At 42.7% G+C, this 16,731-nt stretch overlaps 2 protein-coding genes across 2 annotated transcripts in view; one reads left to right on the top strand and one right to left on the bottom strand.

The window, feature by feature from the left end:
* The window catches only part of cep97 (centrosomal protein 97), a 40,697-nt gene extending 33,453 nt beyond the window's left edge, over nt 1-7,244 (bottom strand). Inside the window, exons 1-3 of the mRNA XM_033032706.1 lie at nt 7,141-7,244; nt 2,000-2,142; nt 972-1,130 (exon numbers count right to left, since the gene is read on the bottom strand). Coding sequence (XP_032888597.1) covers nt 972-1,130; nt 2,000-2,142; nt 7,141-7,237 — 399 coding nt within the window. The 5' untranslated portion in view covers nt 7,238-7,244. The remainder of the gene's footprint in view (nt 1-971; nt 1,131-1,999; nt 2,143-7,140) is intronic.
* A 76-nt stretch (nt 7,245-7,320) lies between these two features.
* On the top strand, nt 7,321-16,303 carry rpl24 (ribosomal protein L24). The gene is made up of 6 exons (XM_033032707.1): nt 7,321-7,438; nt 7,568-7,643; nt 11,537-11,647; nt 13,747-13,883; nt 15,045-15,108; nt 16,179-16,303. Exons 1-6 carry the CDS (start codon nt 7,434-7,436, stop codon nt 16,257-16,259), a joined length of 474 nt encoding a protein of 157 aa, XP_032888598.1. The 5' UTR covers nt 7,321-7,433; the 3' UTR covers nt 16,260-16,303.
* The last annotated feature ends 428 nt before the right edge of the window (nt 16,304-16,731 follow it).

The raw sequence follows: 16,731 nt of genomic DNA, 5'->3' as shown, positions 1-16,731 counted from the left end.
GGATAGTGTTGGTGTGCGGGGATCGCTGGTCAGAGCGGACTCGGTGGGCCAAAGGGCCTGTTTCCGAGCTGTATCTCTAAACTAAACTTAACTAAGAATAGTACGGGATAAATACAACCAAATTATGACAAGAAGGCCAGTTCTGATACAGACAGAGAGAATGAGTTACCTAAAGTTAGAGAATTTGACACTATGTTCAGAAGGCTACCATGTGTCTAGATGAAAAATAAGTTGTTCTTCAAACCCACATTGAGCAGGGAAGTAACAGAGCAGGAACTTCAAACGGAAGGTCAAAGTGGGAGACGGATAGTGAATTCTGGAAGCTCAGCCCACTCTCATTGATATGAAATGTTCATGTTTTTCCTTTCACCATGAATGCTGCCTGGCTTGCTGAGTATTTCCAGTAATGTTTAAAATCACAGCTAGTTCAATGATGAACATTTTTAGCATAATGGGATCCCACCATGATTGGAGAACTTAATGGAAAGTAGGGAATCAGATCTTACGATATGGTTTGATGTTGGTTACAATTATCAGGTCAAAGGAATAGAAGCACATTGTTTGCATATTAAATTAGCATTATAGGGGGGGAAATGGCATCAAACAGTTGTTCATTTATTTACCTTAAGCGGAGCTAGCAATTGTATTATCGAATCCAAGAGAAGTTAAAAACTATATTTGTAAAAGTTATGAGAAACAGCTATATCTAGAAACTTGATGCATTGGATCTGAGAAAAGTGGGTCAATAGTTAGCGATTGTAGATTTCTTTAACATTACAAGCAGATCAAGAAAGATCATGAAAATTATAGTTAAAGAATTACTTCACATTGCTTATATAAATAATTTTCTTATGAATTTGACATGGTTAACACTTATTTAATTGTGAAACTAGAAAAATAAATTCTGAAAATGCAGCTATTTTAATTTTGGGTAGTGGTAACTCAGATTGAAGTAAACAAATGAGAAATACCTTGATGTTGTTCCCAGCTAAATTGAGCCATTCTAGATGGATTAGGTCCTTGAGGCCTTCAATATTCCCGATGCTGTTGTTAGGCAAATTTAAAACTCGCAAATTGACAAGCTTTGCTACACCAATCATCCGGACTAGACGATTGTTGGCTGCAGATAACTGCAAGGAGGATCAAACAAATGCAATTAGTTTATTACTTGTAGATTATTTAAATTTACTATATTATAACAGAATTTTTAGTCAATAATTTTTGACTAAATGAAAGAAGTAAATAATTTAGAACAAAGAAGTGTAGAATCTGGTTTACACAATAGGACACAAAGCGCTGGAGTAACCCAGTGGGTCAAGCTGCATCTCTTGAGAACATGGATGGGTGACATTTCAGATCGGGATTCTTCTTCTACTGTTTGTAAGGGGAGGGGGAAGAAAGCTGGAAGAGAGATGTGATGATCAGTCTGAAGAAGGGTCCGGACCCGAAGCATCATCTATCTATGTTTTCCAAAGATGCTGCTTGACCCGTTGTGTTACTCCAGTACTTTGTGTCGTAAAGGTAATTCATTTGTTTTTTTAATGCTACACCTGCATGGAATTTGAAAATCATCTATCCGATAAATCAATCGCTCAACCCAACAGCTTACCCAGGTGGTGGGTACAGTTAAGGGGGATATTTTCATAAATCTGCTAACACCTTAAATGCAAAGCTGCTAGGTATTGAAATCCAATTACTCTTACAAGACATTCATAAATAGATGATTTACTTTTATTATCTTATAGTTATACTGTTAGTACTTAGTTCTGCTATAACATGATAGTTATGTTCCTAAGAAATTTCATATTACAGAAAAGCATGTTATGAAAACAATGTCAAAGAGTGGGTTGGGGGCTTGAGAATAAAGATCTTTTAATACTTTAATACATTTATTATCAAGCTAAAAATACCAAATATTGGTTAAATTGTTGTGAACCATATTGATGATAATGCCTTTTTTAAATCTTCCACTACGAACAACTACCATTACACCACCTACTTGCACTAAATTGCTGCATTTCTCCACATTTTCCAATTTAGTTAATTGATTCTTGTCCAAAATCAGGGTGAAAATATTTGCTGAGCAAAGAGAATCTGTATCAAAATGCTGCAATCCCATCTCTGATACGTCAACCACACCACCTTAAAAATAAATTGCAAACATTGAAATCAGCACCCGATTCTCAGAATTTAACAATACAGTTGACCCTCATTTTAACAGACCCCTTTATAACGGTTTTCGGTTACAGCGGACGGACCAGCCCATGCCACCCCCCGCTTGCACCGCCTTCCCTCCGCTTGCAGCTGTAGCTACCGACACCACCCGACTCACATGGTGCATCAGCGAGGCCTTCCTCACCCACTGCACGGTCCGGTGACACGGCTGCTGTTGCAACATGTTGTAGCCCCTGAGGACAGTGCTTTCTACAGGCCACTGCCTCTAACAGCACACGCACGTTTACCTGGTGAGAGAGGATGGAACCCCATGGTGACCGAGCCAGTCCTGTTGATGACGGTGGCCTGAGGAAAGAGCTGACCATGGACTACAACGTGAGTCGCAACAACAGCCGCTTCAACCAGACCATGTGGTGGGTGAAGAAGGCATCGGTGCCTTTTTTAAACACAAAATGTTGGAGTAACTCAGCAGACTAAAAAGTATAAAGAAGGGTCCCAACGTCACCTATCCATGTTCTCCAGAGATGCTGCCTGAACGGCTGAGTTACTCCAGCACTTTGTATCTTTTTGTGTATTAACCATCATCTGCAATGCAAATACAATGCAAATATCTCATGCAGTTACAGCAGACAATCAGCAATAAAGTACATCGTGTGACTATACGTGTTGTCAATCACTGGGAAGGATTTAATTGATTGGTTAATGCAAATACGCTAAATGTATGGTAAATCATAATGATTGGTTAATAGTTTGCCACTCCTTCTGTACCATAATTGTCTAATACCTATATAATGTGTTACGTTTGTACCAAAGTCAGTAGTTCTTTCAACCTGCCCCAGAGTTTCTAGCTCTGTGTTGGAAGGTTTAAAGAATTATCCAGCGCTGTCAGAATAAAGAATTGATTTTAGCAGCAATGGTTTGAATCAGGTTTTCTTGAATTGGACTGACAAAATAACTCAGTTTAACACTGACAAGAGGATTTCAGTCTAGGAGTAGAGTGGTTCTTCTGCAGTTGTATAGGGCTCTGGTAAGACCACATCTGGAGTATTGCGTACAGTTTTGGTCTCCTAATTTGAGGAAGGACATCCTTGTGATTGAGGCAGGGCAGTGCAGCGCACGTTCACAAGATTGATCCCTGGGATGGCGGGATTGTCATATGAGGAAAGATTGAAAAGACTAGGCTTGTATTCGCTGGAGTTTAGAAGGATGATCTTATAAAACATATAAAATTATAAAAGGACTGGACAAGCTAGATGCAGCAAAAATGTTCCCAATGTTGGGCGAGTCCAGAACCAGGGGGCACAGTCTTAGAATAAAGGGGAGGCCATTTAAGACTGAGGTGAGAAAAAACGTTTTCACCCAGAGAGTTGGGAATTTGTGGAATTCCCTGCCACAGAGGGCAGTGGAGGCCAAGTCACTGGATGGATTTAAGAGAGTTAGATAGAGCTCTAGGGGCTAGTGGAATCAAGGGATATGGGGAGAAGGCAGGCGCGGGTTATTGATTGGGGGCGATCAGCCATGATCACAATGAATGGCGGTGCTGGCTCGAAGGGTTGAATGGCCTCCTTCTGCACCTATTTTCTATGTTTCTATGTAAATAACAGATCCAGACGGCAGTGGCAGCGGCGACCCGACAACGGAGCAGTGGCGTTCCGGTGGCAGCGGCGACCCGACAACGGAGCTGTGGCGTTCTGGCGGTAGCGGCGACCCGACAACGGAGCTGTGGCGTTCCGGCGGCAGCAGCGACCCGACAACGGAGCAGTGGCGTTCCGGCGGCAGTGGCGACCCGACAACGGAGCTGTGGCGTTCCGGCGGCAGTGGCGACCCGACAACGGAGCTGTGGCGTTCCGGCGGCAGCGGCGACCCGACAACGGAGCTGTGGCGTTCCGGCGGCAGCGGCGACCCGACAACGGAGCTGTGGCGTTCCGGCGGCAGCGGCGACCCGACAACGGAGCTGTGGCGTTCCGGCGGCAGCGGCGACCTGACCTCGGCGGATTGGCCACAACGTGGACGACAACGTCGGGAGCTCACAGGTCGCCTCGGAACAGAGGGAGAACAAGGAGGGAAGAGACAAGGACTTTAAGATTTTTGCCTTCCATCACAGTGAGGAGGTGCCTGGTGAACTCACTGTGGTGGATGTTAAATTTGTGTTTATTGTGTGTTTTTGTCATTTTTATTATATGTATGACTGCAAGGCAACGAAATTTCGTTCAGACCGAAAGGTCTGAATGACAATAAAGGCGACTTTGACTTTGACGCAATCATAAAGAAACCCCATTAATGTCTCTACTTCCTTGGAATATTGAGGAGATTCTGTATGTCAACATACCTTTTGAACTACTACAGGTGTACAAAAAAGAGCATATTGACTGGATGCATCACCGCCTGGTTCAGCAACTTGAACGCGTAGGAATGAAGATCATCATAGGTACTAATCCCCCCGCCGATTAACCCCGCTGCCGACCGAAACGCGCCGTGGTAGTCTCGACTCACCCCGCAGGCCTCCTAGGGGACTGTGGTGAAGCCGGGCGGCGAGGCCTGCCTGGGCCGAAGGAGCCACAGCGGCGGTGGTAGGAACCTCAGTGGCGGCGGCAGCGGGTGCCACGGCGGCAGCCTGAGCCTCGACGGCAATGGGAGCCTTGATGGCGGTGGGGCCTCGTGATCGACCCGCGATCAGTGGTTGATGAGCATGAGGGGGGAGGGAAATGCTCTTCACGGCAGTCCCCCCCCCCCCATGCTAGGACAATGTGGACCTAGCGTGGGGGGGGACTGCCGTGAAGAGCAATGGGGACCCAGCACCGGGGGACAGCTGTGAAGAACAATGAAGGACCTGGTGTGGGAAAGCCGCCACACTGTGAAGAACAAAATGGAGGACTCGGCGTGGGGGGACCGTTGTGAGGGACAGTGGGAGAACAAAGGGGGACCCGGTGTGGGGGAGGGGGGTGGGCACTCTAGTTTTAGATTCCTCTGCCCAGAGATTAAGCCTGCATTCGTTTGTTTGTTCGCTCCGGTTAAGGCTGTGCACACAGCAGCCAGCCAACAGTCGCTTGTCTTTTTCTTTTTGTTTTCACTTTTAATTTAATTATAATTTCAAGTTTTCGTGTACCTTGTGTGTTGTGCCGGTTGGCAGACCAATTTCCCTCCAGAAATGAATAAAGTTCTATTGTATCGTATCGTATAAAAGGGATCGCTGCCTAAAAAAGGCAGCCAGCATCATCAGAGATCCACACTACCCTGGTCATACTCTCACTTAACTCGTGCCTTTGGGAAGAAGGTATAGGAGCCTGAAAACTGTAACATCCAGGTTCAGGAGCAGCTTCTTCCCTACAACCATCAGACTATTAAACACCATAATGTCCAAACTACATTGACTTGAGCATTGTTTTTGTTATTGCACTATTATTGGTATATATAGATATAGAATGTTATTATTGTTTGATATGGTGTTTACAGAGTACTATGTGTACATATATATTGTGCTGCGGCAAGTAAGAATTGCATTGTTCTGTTTTGGGACATATGACAATAAAACGCTCTTGATCCAACTCAAATACAATATCATGTTGGTGGGAGTGTCTCATTCATGTAGGGCATTCAAATCTAATTTCAGGAACTTGAAATCATAACTCAATCTGACATTATCTATACTATTAATAAAACTCTCATCTTGACCACTTTTTGCTTTTTTTTTAAAAAATTGCGCAAAAACAATACCCTTTATCGCTAGGATTTTCCGCCACCTTACCCACCGTTCTCCTCTCCTCCAAGCGCACCAAGTTTTGTTCCGATCAGTGGATGATTACAAAAGTTATGAAGGTTTAAAAAATCGTGCGATCAGCAGATTGGTCTTCTCGCCTGTCAGTCACCATGAAGGTAACGCCTCTTCCAGCACCCGCTGGAGAATAAAGCCCCGGAGGCGGGGCTGAGTAAACAAGTGCTGATTGAGTCCGCAAGAGTGTAGTCGGGAAAGTCGCTGTGTGGTGTCGGGAAAGTCGCTGTGTGGTGCCGCGGCCGGTGGCCGCTGAGTGGAGTCTCTCCTCCCCCACACTCTCGCCCATCCCCACACCCCCTTCCTCCCCACACACCCCCTTCCTCCCCACACACCCCCTTCCTCCCCACACACCCCCTTCCTCCCCACACCCACATCCCCCCCCCTTTACCCCTGCCCCCGTTCCTACCCCTCCCCCTCCAACTTTGTTTTTTTGCCCAATTTATCTTTTCATAGATGTCACCGACCTGCTGAATATACCCAGCAATTTCTGTTTTATTTCGGACTTCCAACATCGGTAGTTTATTTTCTTTTTCAAAATCTGACATGGAAAAAGTGCAGATTTTGAACCTTTTTTTTAAAAGGACATGCTGGCTGGGTGTTCTTAGCTGGTGGAAAGACACACGGCGTTTGTAGAAATAGAAAAATAGTCAACGTTTCTGTTCACTAATTCCGACGAAGGGTCTCAGATACGAAACATTAACGCCGTTCTTTTTTCTACAGACACCCGAGCTGCTGATGTTTCCAGTCTTTTCTATTTTTACTTCTGCAATTTGTTTTTGATTTACATTACACATGTTATAAACGCGAATATTAATAAGGAATGGGGAAACTTGGGAATCGTGCAACGTTGCCTAAAAAGAAATTATCAAAGGAGTCGTTGTTTGTATTATCAAAGGAGTCGTAGTTTGTATTGGTGGCTTTGGTATTGTGCATGGTGTTTTCTGGTAGTTGTAGTTGTAAAGTACTGACCATCCCCTTTACTTCAGGCTAATTGGATGGATGGAGAACTACAATGCACAGACTACAACGGATAGAAGTTAGCGCACATTAAACCAGGCCGGTAAAGAATGCATCGCCGTTATCCTCCCACTACATTGATTTTAGTAACAGATTATGCTGTTGTGCATAATATTTTTTTGTAAACGTAATATAAAACACGCAATGCACCCGTTAGGCTTGAAACAAGCACTTACTTTCAGCCGCTTTAACTGTCATCTCAGCAGCTTCCACCCGCCCCGCCGCCATCGCGCAACAACTTCCCGCTTGGTGAAAGCCAAGCAACCGCTGCATCAGCTCATTGGTTACTTTAATTACTTCAGCAAAACTCTTCTTCGTTTTTCATAGAGTGGAACCGAACTATTTATTCCAAAATATCTAACTATATTCAAAATTCAACGCATAATTTGTTTTATTGTTTTATATATCTTCACAGCGGCGCGCCCACAATCCCCCTCTCTCTCTCCGCGCTGCCATTTTAGTTGTCGACATGAAGTGAGTTTTCGGCAGAATTTTAATCTGTTTCCATCCGCTGTTTTAATGGCGAAATTATTGTACCTTCGATTATATTTTGTAATCGACTACGCGCGTTCAACGATGGTGACATTTTATTTGTTTCCCCAGGGTCGAACTGTGCAGTTTTAGTGGGTATAAGATCTACCCCGGTCACGGGAAGCGCTATGCCAGAATTGATGGGAAGGTAAAGAAAAAGCTCTAAATACAATGAACTGAATAGGTTTAGAAGCTCTGCCGTATACCAAAGGGCACTTCCTGTTGTAGTCTGGGCAGTAGTTGACCCGTGGCTATTATCGAGCGTTCCCATGAGTACGTTTCATTATAAGTTGACATCTGGGTAGACTAGTCTCTTAACGTCAAGTTGGTGGGCATATGTCCAGTTCAGCCTCCTAACCCATCAACGTATCACTTGGCTGTAGACTTACTAATTTATCAAAAGTTACTTCAGACGTCCTGTTATGTTGTTTTGTGTTTGACTGGGAAATTTTAAATGGCTATTTACCAATACGGTACATTTCAGTGGAAAACAACCATTTAGAGTTTCCCAGTCAAACACAAAACCCATAACAGGAGGTTCGTATAAACACGGTTCGTATAAACACCTCACTTTGAAGTAACTTTTGAGTGCATATTCTCTATCTGCATAGTAATCATTTGAGGTCTTGATCTTCCAATGAGTTTACCTGGATCTTTTCTCGATTGCAAGAGTTCATTTTTACTTACAACAAGAATGCCAATACATCAAGTATTCTTGTAGATACAGGAAACTACAGATGCTGGCATATTGAGCAAAAAACAAAAGTCTGGGGAGAACTGAGTTAGGTCAGGTAGCATCTGTGGAGAGATTGGACAGGTGATGTTTTGGGTCAGAACCCTTTTCCAGACTAAATCCTGTTTTTGAGATAGAAATTGTAGATATTTCCTGAATATTTTGATCGAAACAAAGTCTTGTTAATGTTTATGGAAACCATGTTTCATTAAAGACATTGTTTCATTGAAACCTTGACCATTAAAGGCATAGTCTGTCATACTCTAGCATACAAGATTTAGATTTAATCCCTTTTCTGTACTGTTGCCTGGGGGTTATTGCCCACACATCTCTGACTAGGAAGGGTCCAGAATGTTTAATTGTCATATGTACCAAAACAATGAAATTTGTACTTGCAGTATAACATGTCTGTAAACATAGTGCTCAATAGGTAGCATAAAACAAACATAAATTCAATAATTAAAAAAAAAAAAAGCAATATTAATTCAAAACAGAAGCCCGATGTCCTGAGAGCAACCAAGGCCCCAGTTTGTACTTTGGATAATAAGAAAGAACTACTGATACTGGTTAGACAATAAACGCTGGAGTAACTTGGCAGGTCAGGCAGCATCTCTGGAGAAAATGGATAAGTGGGCCAGAACATTCTTCAGACCCTCCTTTTGTAGTTCAGAGTTTAGTTGATGTATATATATATAGTGATCGATTGCCTGATGGTTGTTGAGAAGAAGCTGTTCATGAACCTGAAGATCTGTTTTTAGATTCCTACACCACCTGCCCCATGGCAGGAGTGAAATGAGAACATGGCCAGGGTGCCGTGGCTCCTTGATAAAGTTAGCTGCCTTTTTGAGGCAGTGCTCCTATATATGGGGTGGTCAGTACGTGTAATGTCTGCCACGTTTTGTAATCTATGTTCCTGGGCGTTCGATTTGCAGAACCAGGACGTGATGTAACTAGCATATGTGCTCTCCACCATAGCCTGTAGAAGTTCAAGAGAGTATTTGTTGACATACCAAAACTCCTCAGTCTTTCCAAGTTTGCCACCTATTGGTCAGTAAACTGGTGAAAAAGCAGAATACCTGAAGTGTGTGGATATCTAGTGAGTGACCAAGAAATCATCTGTAATTGTTCACAATTCTTTAGGGCTCCAGAAAAGAATGGACAGCAAGTAACTAAGAAATGAACTTGAAAGAAAGTTAAGGGTTTCAAATGTATGGGCAAGTTGCATCAAACTAAGTGAGCCGTTGTCACAAATGACTGTGTATTAGTACAATTTTATCTTGGAAATCGGGTATTAAAATAATGTTTGTTGACCTGACAAATTTGATCCTCGTTTTGGGCTTTCTGTTCATGCTTATTTATGTCTATTTCCACTTCCTTTAGATCACTCGGGCTTAGTTAGGCTCAGCTCACGTAATACACATCCATGTCAATTATTTACTTTAAGATTGGATTATTGGAGAACTCCTGACTGGCCTTCCTCATTCTGTTCTTTGAAATTGAAGCCAACCAAGATTCTGGCACTCATATCCCAATTCTTGTTATTATTATTATTCACTCACAACCTTGTGTTTGCTGACAATATTGGATCATGCTTTAAGCAATTTATTGGGTTTTTTTTCATTCTTATCCTTGTTTATAAATTCCTCGATAGCCTCTTTGCTATTGAGTTAGATATTTCCAGTCCACCTGTTCGGATATGCGCTTGACCAATTGTGGTGTCCTCAACATTTGCAGATTAGGGGGGTTTTAAATTAGTGGTTGTTATTCGGCTGCCTGGGCCCCAAGTCTCCCATCAAGATGTTCAAAATCTGCTTTCAGTGATCAAGTCTCTCAACTTATCTCATATTTTCTTAAAGTGGCTCAATACCAACTTTTCCTTCAACCACCTGTCAGAGCTGTGATCATTATTTTGCTATGTTAAAAGGGTTATCAGAGCTGCCAAGTAGTACGGATTTTCCGTGTTTTGTACGGAAATGCGATAAGAATACGGATTTGCTTTGTAAAATACGGATTTTTTTTTAAATTGGCCCGACTTCCTGTTTCATCTTGCTGCTTATAAAATGCAAGAATATAAAAAGTCATACTGTACCTCTAAAAATTATAGCAGATTAAATCTATTAGTATTTTAAATTTCAAGATCTGGATGATTATTTTTTAAAGCTTTGATCTGCCTGTCCCGCTACAGGTTTAAACAGCGCTGTCAGTTTAGCGGGTGGGAATTTAAACAAACGGCGCTATGGGTTCTAATTATAGCGCTACCAGCTGGAGCGCTATTGCCTTTACACATAACGTAATGGCCACAGCACTATGGGTCACAGACTGTTCGTGGAGGGAGGAAGAAAGAGAGGGGGTGAGAGGGAGGAAGGGAGAAAAAAAGGGAAGGAGAGAGGGAGGGAGAAAGAATGAGGGAGGGAAAGAGAGGAAGGAGGGAGGGAGAAGGAGGCTTCCAAAATGGCTTCTACATCATCTGGTGCTAAAAGCATGAAGCAGCCGTTCAAACAGAAGTATACAAAGACATGGCAATGAATGCACTGTCAAGTAAGGTGCGTAGAAGACATGTCAATTGGTAGCAAGGTTAAGGGCCTGTCCCACGAGCATGCGACTGCACGTGGCAAGCGCGACCTAATGTCGCTTGAGCCGTAAAGGCCTCGCGGGGCCGGTCCCACTTCGATCGCCGGAGCCGTATGGAGTTCTGCGGAGCTGGTCCCGACATCGCGGGGCTCCGAAAAACTAACACTGTCCAAAATTCCGCGCGGCAATGGTCTGCCGGGTTGCAGCCGCATTGAGGCCGTAAGCACCGCCTCGACGGGCGTGCGCAGCGTCTTGACGAATTTCCCGCGGACTTCGCTCGAACTTCACGTCAACTTGTACGGGATCACTCGACCTCCTCACGACTTCCAGTTTGGTTGCGCTCGCTGCATGCAGTTGCATGCTGGTGGGACAGGCCCTGTACGAGGATCACTCGACCTCCGCGCGGCCCACGCTTCCGGTTGAGTCACGCTTACCGCATGCTCGTGGGACAGGCCCTTTATGCATACTTGTACTCTTACATGAGTATGACTTCACATAAAAAACTTTTTTTCTGCAAAATGGCACCATGTAAAAATACTGATTTCCTCAGCAAAATAATGATTTTCAGGTACTAGAATACTGAAATTGACAAAACTTGGCAGCTCTGGGTTATACAAATAAAAGCAGTTTGAGACTTCACTCTTGGGCACATATACATTGCTGAAAAAAATGAACTACCAGCTTAATTGGATGCATCTGTGCAAGTTCTATAGTGTTGTTTTTCCAATTCATTTTAGGTTTTCCAGTTTCTGAATTCAAAATGCGAATCTGCATTTCTTTCCAAGAGGAACCCTCGACAAATCAACTGGACTGTATTGTACAGGCGCAAACACAAAAAGGGCCAATCTGTAAGTGAACTTTGTTGATAGTGAATATCTCGTGGCATTTTTTGTAGATTTAATTTAGATGTCTTTATTTTATAAACTACGATTTTAAAATATATTCAAAATATATAAGATGTGATGGGGTAGGGGAAGCAAGTACCAGAGGACTAGGTTTAAGGTGAGGGGGGAAAAATAGGAACCTAAGAGGTAACATTTTACTCAGAGGGTGGTGGATACATGGAATGAGCTGCCAGAGGAGGTCATTGAGGCAGATGGTATAACATCATTTAAAAGTTTGGATAGGAAAGGTTTAGAGGAATACTAGACCAAGTGGGACACGTTGGGTCCCGTCCCCTCAACGGTTGCGAGGGGGGGGGGGGGGGGTGGCGGCCTCCGGCGTCACATACACACACTAACCACCCCCCTTGATATTATTTAATATTATTCATTCGCTCCTTTTACGGGATCACTCGCGCATAGCCCCCAACTCGCAGGCGTGTCTAGAGGGAGGGGGGGGGGGGGGGTATAGAGAGAGAGACTGAGAGAAATGGGGAGAGAGAGAGGAGGGGGGAGAGGAGCCAAGAGACAGCGATCCCAGAGAGAAAGCGACCCCCGAGCGTCTTGAATAATGGGGTGGAGGAGGGAGGGGGGGGGAGGAGGGAGAGGTGGGGGATGAGAGGGCTGAATCTTTTAAATAACGCCAGGAGGTAGGGAGGGACGTTACTCGTCGCACACAGATCCATTCCATTGTGACATTATCAGCCCTTTTTTTTCCAAGCTTTTTTAGATTTAGTGAACATTTTGATTAATAACTCTGTCACACGGGAGGCCTGGTTCCCCAACGCAATATTCCAGCACTCACCCAAAGCCCCCACGGGAGGCCTGGTCCCCCAACGCAACCCGTTCTTGGTTTCTTGGTCCTCCAAAATATTCCAAATGGAATTTAAACTGGAGGCAATATTCCACCACTCACCCGTTTCTCCAACACAACCCGTTCCCCCAACGCAATATGTCACCACTCACCCATTGCCGACAACTGGACAGGGGCTGCTCATTTCGCCTTATTCGCCCTCCCTCATTTTTAAACTTTAAAAAAAATGCGATTGCACCTGCTAGCAAGCAGCTCAGTGTACTGTGACTTAAAAAATATATATTTGCACTTGCTAGGGCTAGCAGGACTCTGTGTACTTGGATAGCAACAATGTTGCGAGCAGGGCTACAATCCCATTGTGACATCACAGCTGTAAGCACAGGGAATAAGCGAAACGTTTTTTGAGATTTTTGAACATTTTCATTAATCTCGAGAAATAAAGCATGAAATTTTGAGATAAGATGATTTTTGACTTCACAGAAAAAATCTATCGGAATATGTTAAATTTTACCGTTCGTGCGTTGTTTTTTTGAGAAGGTGATCACACACAAACAAATAAACACACAAATCCACATCCAAGATCAGACTTTTAATAGTTACTAGACCAAGTGGGACCCGTTGGGTCGCGTCCCCTCAACGCGCGGTTGCGGGGCGGGGGGGCCTGTGGCGTCACACACACACTAACCGCCCCCACACACACTAACCATCGTAGTAAAACTACGTCTATTATTGTTTGGTTGAGATTTGTGAATTCGAATGTGCCAATTATTTCTGGTGTTATACAAAAGTACCACCTCCACATTTGTATAGTTGAATTTTACGTTTGTAATCCGCTAAGTTTTTGCATTGTTTACATAACCAGAGTGGTAGTAGTTTGGTCCAATATCTTTCTCACTCCCATAGCAAAAATATAAAGAAGCACCCTTCTTTGGTAACTTTGTGATTATACCACACATATGGAATGGCTGATTCAGTGCCTTGTAAAATCATGCCAGGTCCTTCAAATTATTCTTTGGTTTTATTCCACTGTTTATGAATTTTGAGGTGATTTGGGGGTTGATTGTTAAGTGACATCATGTGTTCCTGTAACATCTTAACTAAAAGGCAATTTCAAAAAAATTCTAAAATATAAAGTGTATCAGGGCCAATATTGCTTGCAACTGGAATGATTCAATTAAGAATTTGAATGAGGATTAAAATGATATAACAATAGAGTCTTTATCTTCTCATTCCCTCCCCAAACCCACCTCAGGAAGAGATTCAAAAAAAGCGCTCCCGTCGCGCAGTGAAGTTCCAAAGAGCTATCACTGGTGCCTCTCTGGCTGAGATTATGGCTAAGAGGAATCAGAAGCCAGAAGTGCGCAAGGCTCAACGAGAACAAGCAATCAGGTATGAACTGAATGTATTTTGGGGCAATGTCCATGGACAGTTTTATTATACATTTGCATTAGAATTAGAATACCATTAAACATCTTTAGCCTGCCAAAATGAAGTAAAGAGATTCTATTAAGTTGCACAAGCAATGTCATGCCAGTAGATTGCATTGAAATGATGTAGAGAGACTAAAAGTGAGAAGTCCAAATGAAATGAGATAAAAATAAATGGCTAGGGTTTTAAAGGGGATCATGTGGCCAAAGAACTGAGAACTTTGAGTTCAATGCATAGCGGAAGGGTATAGGCGAATAAAGTTAAAACAGATTATTCTTTCAGATTCTGAAACGCAAGGACAAGGCAGGATAGAAAGGATGAACGGACGTGCAAAGTTCGTGCATTGCTTTGCCCTAAAATTCCCCCCCTTCACATCAAACAGGCGTACTTGTTCCCAGAATATGGGCATTATCACAGTTATCCATATCCATGCATCACAAAAAGCTGAGCAAATGTTATTTCATATGTCACATTTTTAGGTGGTGATTTGTGAATTCTGTAACCTGAATAGCTGTAAAATCCTGGTCACTTGTTTATGATTTTTTTTTTTTTTAAAGTTATATGGTAAGACGAGGACGTGGAATTTCCGGCAATGACACTTTTGAGATGTCTTGAGGCTGCTGAATAATGTACTACATCTATGAAATGGTGAAAGACACGAGCATAGATCTAAGGGTGTGCTGAGCAACATTTAGCTGCAGAATACCTTTTGAGATATGGGATCAAGGGTGGGTTGGAGACCTAACAAATTGAATTTCAGCTTCTGATTGCTGAGAAGTAATAATATGCCGGTAGCAAACTGAAGGTGAGTAGGGAATCATGAAGGCGGACAACCAAATGATCAAGTCTTCAAACTGAATATTCCTGGAAGAGGTGTCAGTAAATTAAGCATTGATCTAAAAGAAGATTATTGCATGTGCTTGAAATAGAAAATGCTGGAAATACTCAAAATCACGCAGCATCCATGAAGAATGAGAGGCAAATGTTTCAGGTTGAACATTTTTGATCAGAGCCTAAATAGTGGGTAGAGGAAGAACGATGAGATAAATTTTGACAGGCAGGAATTGGGAGAAATTAAGTGTGAAGCATTAACAAAGCTTACCCTTGCTTTTTATAAAACAGAGCTGCCAAGGAAGCCAAGAAAGCCAAAGCTGCAACAAAGAAAGTTAGCGCACCTACAACCAAGGTAGTGAAATCCTTTTGTTTTGAATTGTGGAAGTGCCAGTAATATAATAAAATACAGGACAACATTAATATGGGAGAATGGCTATATAATTGATAAACGTGTTTCAATATAATTAAGCGTTGTGATTACGATCACACAGTTGTATAAAAATATTTTTGTATGAAGAATGAAAATCTAAGATTACAAATGCATCAAAAGTATACCAAAGATAGAAACAAAGATGATTTAAAAATGCAAAAATTCGGGATTTATTTTCCCAAAATAAAATTTGATTTGTTACACAATATAGAATTGTTTATTCTTAAATTAGAAAATTAGGACTGGAGAAAGTGAAAGATGATTTCACTTGCATAACCGACCTACGAAATATAATTACAGATCCACCACCATTTTTCCAGCATCTGTGGTTTCAGGGTCTTTCTGGGTTATCCGTTTTGCCGGACCAACAGAGGTAATGGACTCCGAGAGGAGTTCCATGGTACCGGAACGGTCTGCATAGGCCGCTGAGGGACCAAGGTCTGCGAAGTCAGCAGTGAGAACCAATCTGCCAGCTCCAGTTGGAGGAGGCAAATTTGGCCCACTGATCGGCCGTGGAAGTTGGCTGTGGGAATGGATCTGCCCGCTAAAGCCAAGACGTGGTTTAAGAGCCTTGGCCGCAGGGTGCAAATTAGACCTGTTGATCGGCACGGAGGTCCTGATGATGTTGAGATCTGCCGCCTTAGACGGTCTAGGCGCCACATTTTCGTGTAACTTCCAGGGGAATTTCAAGTGCACTCTTGTGATTTTATCCGGATTAAAGGAGGCGGCTGAACATCGATTGCTGGAAAATCAGATGTGGGCCTGTACTAATAAATAAAACTTTCCCAGAGTGGGTAGAAAAGGGACATGGTTCAGAAGGTAAGGATCACTGCAAAAACTAGAAGAATGTGATCTCCGAAGTTGATGGGATTGCAAATAAATTTCTATGAATCCACGATTCTTTAGGTGAATGTCTAGATGCTGTACTGTGAATATTTTAATATAAATCCTTGAAGCACTATCCATTTCACAACTTTTTCGTTTATTTCTAGGCTGCGCAGAAAACGGCACCGAAGCAGAAATTTGCGAAGCCAATGAAATCACAGGCTCCACGTGTTGGTGGAAAACGCTAAAATAATCTACATTGAAATGTAAAATAAAGCCTGAATTACATCCAGTGGTGTTTTTGGTCTTGCTGATTCAATCAAAAGTCAAATTGAGTACATCTTTGGAATTGTGAATAACTTAATGGGTGGTATTAATTTGGATATCTTAATATATTCACACATTTAAAAGGGAAAATGGTCTTAATGTAGCTGAAAGTCATTTGCAAACTTACTGGAAGGCTTGGAATAGCTGGCAGTAAAACCTTACTACCTCTTTACTCCTTTTCACTAATCATTTCTAGCTGTATTGGTATGTTGAAGTGTGAAACACGGGGGTGTTGATGAATGGAAAATGGTTCAAGTTGTCAAAATATTGAGGAAAAGTCATTTGAAAATAAACGCTTGCTCAAACTGCATGCCATTCATGATGCTGATGGAAAGCCTTAGAAGTCTGGCTTTTATGGTTATCTCTTGTAGGGGTTAAGGGGATTTCATTGTT

This window comes from Amblyraja radiata, chromosome 14 (assembly GCF_010909765.2).
Source record: "Amblyraja radiata isolate CabotCenter1 chromosome 14, sAmbRad1.1.pri, whole genome shotgun sequence".
Lineage (NCBI taxonomy): Eukaryota > Metazoa > Chordata > Chondrichthyes > Rajiformes > Rajidae > Amblyraja > Amblyraja radiata.
The sequence above is the reverse complement of the archived record's forward strand: the minus strand, read 5'-3'. Positions and strand labels throughout refer to the sequence as shown.